General features: G+C 58.6%; 1 protein-coding gene across 1 annotated transcript; it reads right to left on the bottom strand.

Moving 5' to 3' along the window:
- Positions 1-2,352: 2,352 nt before the first annotated feature.
- ANKRD34C (ankyrin repeat domain 34C) lies at positions 2,353-3,948 on the bottom strand. Its single transcript, XM_010572170.1, has one exon. It carries the CDS (start codon positions 3,946-3,948, stop codon positions 2,353-2,355), a length of 1,596 nt encoding a protein of 531 aa, XP_010570472.1.
- Between the last annotated feature and the right edge of the window lie 227 nt (positions 3,949-4,175).

Here is a 4,175-nt window from a genome sequence, read left to right as displayed (position 1 = left end):
CGCCCCGCCTCGCCTCCGGGACCGGGAACCCCCGGGCACCCCGAGCGGAGGATGGCCGGGGCCGCGGCACCCCGGGCAGCGGCTCTCGGCCCGACGCTGAGCTCTTTATTAATGCAGCGATGATATAAAAAGCCTGGTACTGTTGCATGACGTCACCCTCCCACACCTGCCTGCTCACACCTATACGCGCACGCAGGCACTTAAATAAATGCATCGAAATATTTCCGTAGAGAAGCACTGCTCACACGCCCCGGTCCGATGCACAGAATGCGGGAAGCCCCTAAGAGGTGACCACATTCTGCAGGCACCCAACCTCTGATTGCTGGCTAAAGGCGTCAAGCGCTGCTTAAAAAAAGACAAACACAACATATCGGAATATTTAGAAACGAACAGAAAACATGAGCAACGGGATTTAAAAATCCACACTCTAAAATACGAGACAAACGTCACTGTTATAGGGAAAATATGCCTGAAATTCAATCTATAAGACATTTGACCTACAGAGAGTATAAACTTTAAGGCTGTAAAAATATAAGCCCACTTTTGCTCTAAACAGCATATTTAAATCTCAAATGCACTGTCAGAGAACATTCTTGTGCAGTTAAAACCAAAACGCGGTGCTGCTTTGTGCAGGAACTGTGCAAAGTTTTGCAACAGCCTGGAGCAAGGCGGATAATGCCCTGGGCAAGGAACCGGCTCTTTGCCAGCAGATTTGGAAGGATGGATGGAAGCATGTGCTGGGCTGATTGAGGCAAGGGCAGAATCCGACATCAGTCCCGGCGGGGTGAGACTGCTGCCACTTGCTTGTCAAAGTGACACCGACTGTGCAGTGGACGTCAGGACACATGAGACTTCATTGAATAAACCCACGGGAGTCGTTCTCGCTTGGCCTCAGATGGGTGGCACAATGTTCGGGGTGGGCTGCAGATCCGAAACACTCGCCGAGTCACCAGCACAGGGCTGTGGGCTGTTTCCTCTTCACAGCTGGCTCCATGTGGTGGGTTTGGCTGACTGATGGCAGCTCCGGCACACATCCAGCTCATAGTCCCAGCTAAGCATGGGGTGAGGAGTGCTCCCCACTGCCGGCTGGTGCCTGGCTGGGGCCGGGGCCGTGGGAGTGGGAGGGGGCTGGCGGTGTGCGGTCTTGCTGCCCTGATGCTGCAAAGCTGCCACATGCTGCTGGTGGAGGCCCTGTCCTGCGGCAGGGTGCTGCATGGCCCTGTCTGCGGGGCTGGGCACCCAGGTCCCTGTGCACAGGGAAGGAATCGCAGTCACACCCCCACATCCAGCCATGCAGACATGCTTGCTGGCTTGGACTCAAGCCGCATCAGGATGGTGCTGTGCAGAGAACTGCTGCAGACACCAATGCTATGCAGAGCCATCCTGCGGCTGCCTCCTCCTCCTGCCTGCATGCGGCTCAGCTCTGCTTCGGTCCCAGAGGATAGCTGTTGCAGCGTGGTCAGCAGGAGAGAGGAGCCTGGCTGTGGTGCTGTGCCTGCAGCTTTCCCCTGCTGGGGTGAACCCCTGACGCTCACCACGTGCCATCCTTGGCAACTTGACATCCTTGCTCCCCCATCGTTGGCAGAATCTTCCCACGTAGACAAGCTGGGAGTGCTCCCCGCCCAGGAATTCAGCGCTTGGAGTTGCTCATTGTGGTGGGAAATGCCCTTGACCCTTGGTTGTTTCAGAGACAGAGACAAACCTGTTCCAGATCTGGGCCCACTGAAGCACCAGGTTGCAGCAGTAGTGGAATTAGCTCAGCCTCTGGAGTTTCAAAGTGCTTGGAAATCTCTGAGGTGGAGAATTGTCTCCCTTTCCAGCACAGTGAGGGTATCAATACATTCAATTGCTAGGGAGGGGTGTTTCTGTCCAACCTCGCACAGCATTAAGCTCCTTTCCTTCCTGGTAGGCACTTCACAAACACATTAGCCCCACAGCTCACCGGCGTGGGGCTCCAGATGGGTTTCTGTGTCAGAATAAGTGGGATGGAAGAAAAGCGGATTGTAAATAACAAGGAATAACTGAACTGCAGGCAGGAGCCTTTGTGCGAAGCCTGATGGTCTCAGATAGTCTGGGATTGATCTCTCAGGTAGTTGCTCCTGGGGTAAGATCCAGAAGTGAATAAAGAGTACAAGAGAGACTTTAGCTGCTTGGGCTGGATGCTCAGGCTCTCCTTACAGCTCTGGCATGTGGGAACAGGAACGTCCTGATTCAGCCCCTGGGCACAGGTCTGACCCCCACGGCTGCCAGTGCTTCCCCAGGGCCAAGTCACCGCTCTGTGCGGGAACCATCACGTTTCTGCACGGAGAGCACTGGTTTGGTAACCTTCCTGGGAAGCAAATGGTGACATGGTTACTGGGCCACTATTTCCTCAAAATCAGAGAGCTGCCGCATCTGCTCCGCTTGCATGGAGTGCCTCCGGAGAAGCTTCCTTTTGGCTCTCAAGTCGCCCCGTCTGGGTGAGCTGGGAGCGATGGGTACCAGGGACTTAAAGCAGGCAGCAAGCGGAGAGGAGGCTTTGCTGTTGGAGCCGATGTCGGGGATCGGGGGGTTGGGGTTCACATTCAGGGGGGGCAGATATCCCGGCCTCGTGTGGGAGATGTGGTCCAGCAGCAGGGTCCCGGACCCTCGCCTCTCCAGCAAGCCGGGCGGTCGGTGCCGGATGGTCGCAGGCGATGTGCCGGCCATGCTGTCCAGGGACTCCCGTGAGCCATCCAGCAAGGCCAGGTGGGAACCGCTGAGCTTCCTCCTCTCTGATGGCACCTTCCCCGCCTCGGTCAGGCCGGGGACACTGGAGACCTGGGGATCGCAGTCGTAGTGCTCGGCACTCAGCCTCCGCCAGTGCAGCGTGTCCATTGCCGTGGCCGAGCCGGCGACAGTGGAGCCAACACTCTCCGGCTCTTCGGGGACTGTGCCTCTTCGGGGCAGGCGCTGGTGGGCAGCCTGGCTCTTCTCGTAGGCTGCTTTCCTCGCCAGTGGCCCAGGGGCTGGTGGTGTCCTCAGAGCCTGCTCGTCTACCGGGGGGAAGAGAGAGGGGTCCTTGCTCTTGCTGCTGCCACTCCAGGCAAGAGGAGCCTTTTTGGAGAGCGAGAGGTCGCCGATGCCCATGATCACCTCGTCGTCTGCGCAGACCCGCGTGTCGTCACGGTGTGTGGAGGCCGCCAGCACTGAGGGTGCGACCAGACCCCATGGCTCTGACCGTAGCCGTTTCAGCTGGGGCAGATGGGCTCTCCTGGCTGTGCCGGCTCTCTGGCCCGGGGAGGGTGGCTCGTCGGCAGACCTGGCAGAGGGGCTGTCTCCAGGGTGCGATGGGTGTGGGCTGAAGATGCCGCTCTCCTTCTCAGCAGGGGAAGGTGCCGAGCCAGGAGTTTTCAAGTGGGTGCTGGAGGGTGCTGTGCATGCCTCAGGGGGGGCCTTCTCCTTGAACTCCAGTGAGGGGGGAACGTTCAGGTATTGCTTGGCAGTCTTGGTGCCAGAGGCCGACTTGTCCATAGTGATAATGATCACCTCCTTCCCTTTGGCTTTGCAGGCGTTCAGGAGGTGCTGCAGCACATCCTTGTCATCGGCATTGATGGCGTGGACCAGAGCTGATGCTCCTGAGTGGTCCTCCAGGCTGGGGTCTGCCCCATTCTCCAGCAGCAGGGACACCACATCCCCCCCGGCGCCACGGATGCAGGCATGCATGAGGGCTGTTTTCCCAGACTTGTCCTGGATGTTGGGGTCAGCTCTGTTGTCCAGCAGGTACTTCACCATCTTGGCCTTGTTAATGCTCTGCTGGTCGACATGCTTGGTGATGCAGGCCACCATCAGGGCGGTCTCCCCTTTCTCGTTGCTCTCATTGATGTAAGCCCCCCCTTCTAGCAGTAGCCGGGTCAGCCGCAGCCGGCCGAGCCACACTGCCTTTAGGAGGGAGTTCCCCCCCATCTCCAGCTCCGTCACCTCATCCATGGCACTGGCCGGTGCTCACTGATGGGCAAAGACAGTGACAGCCAGCAGCTGTGGAAGGAACCGTGAAGGAGAGGTGAGGCTTGCTCCTCAGCCCTGGCTCTTGCCTCTGCCCGGCCTTCCCGGGAGTGTCACGCTCTTGGCACTGCTCCGCATCCCACTACCTCTCTGACCACATCCACCCCACCCTGTGGCACTAGGACCCCCCCCAGATCCACCTCCCCTGCCCG

Source organism: Haliaeetus leucocephalus, unplaced genomic scaffold (assembly GCF_000737465.1).
Source record: "Haliaeetus leucocephalus isolate CR32 unplaced genomic scaffold, Haliaeetus_leucocephalus-4.0 Scaffold339, whole genome shotgun sequence".
NCBI classification, from domain to species: domain Eukaryota; kingdom Metazoa; phylum Chordata; class Aves; order Accipitriformes; family Accipitridae; genus Haliaeetus; species Haliaeetus leucocephalus.
The sequence above is the reverse complement of the archived record's forward strand: the minus strand, read 5'-3'. Positions and strand labels throughout refer to the sequence as shown.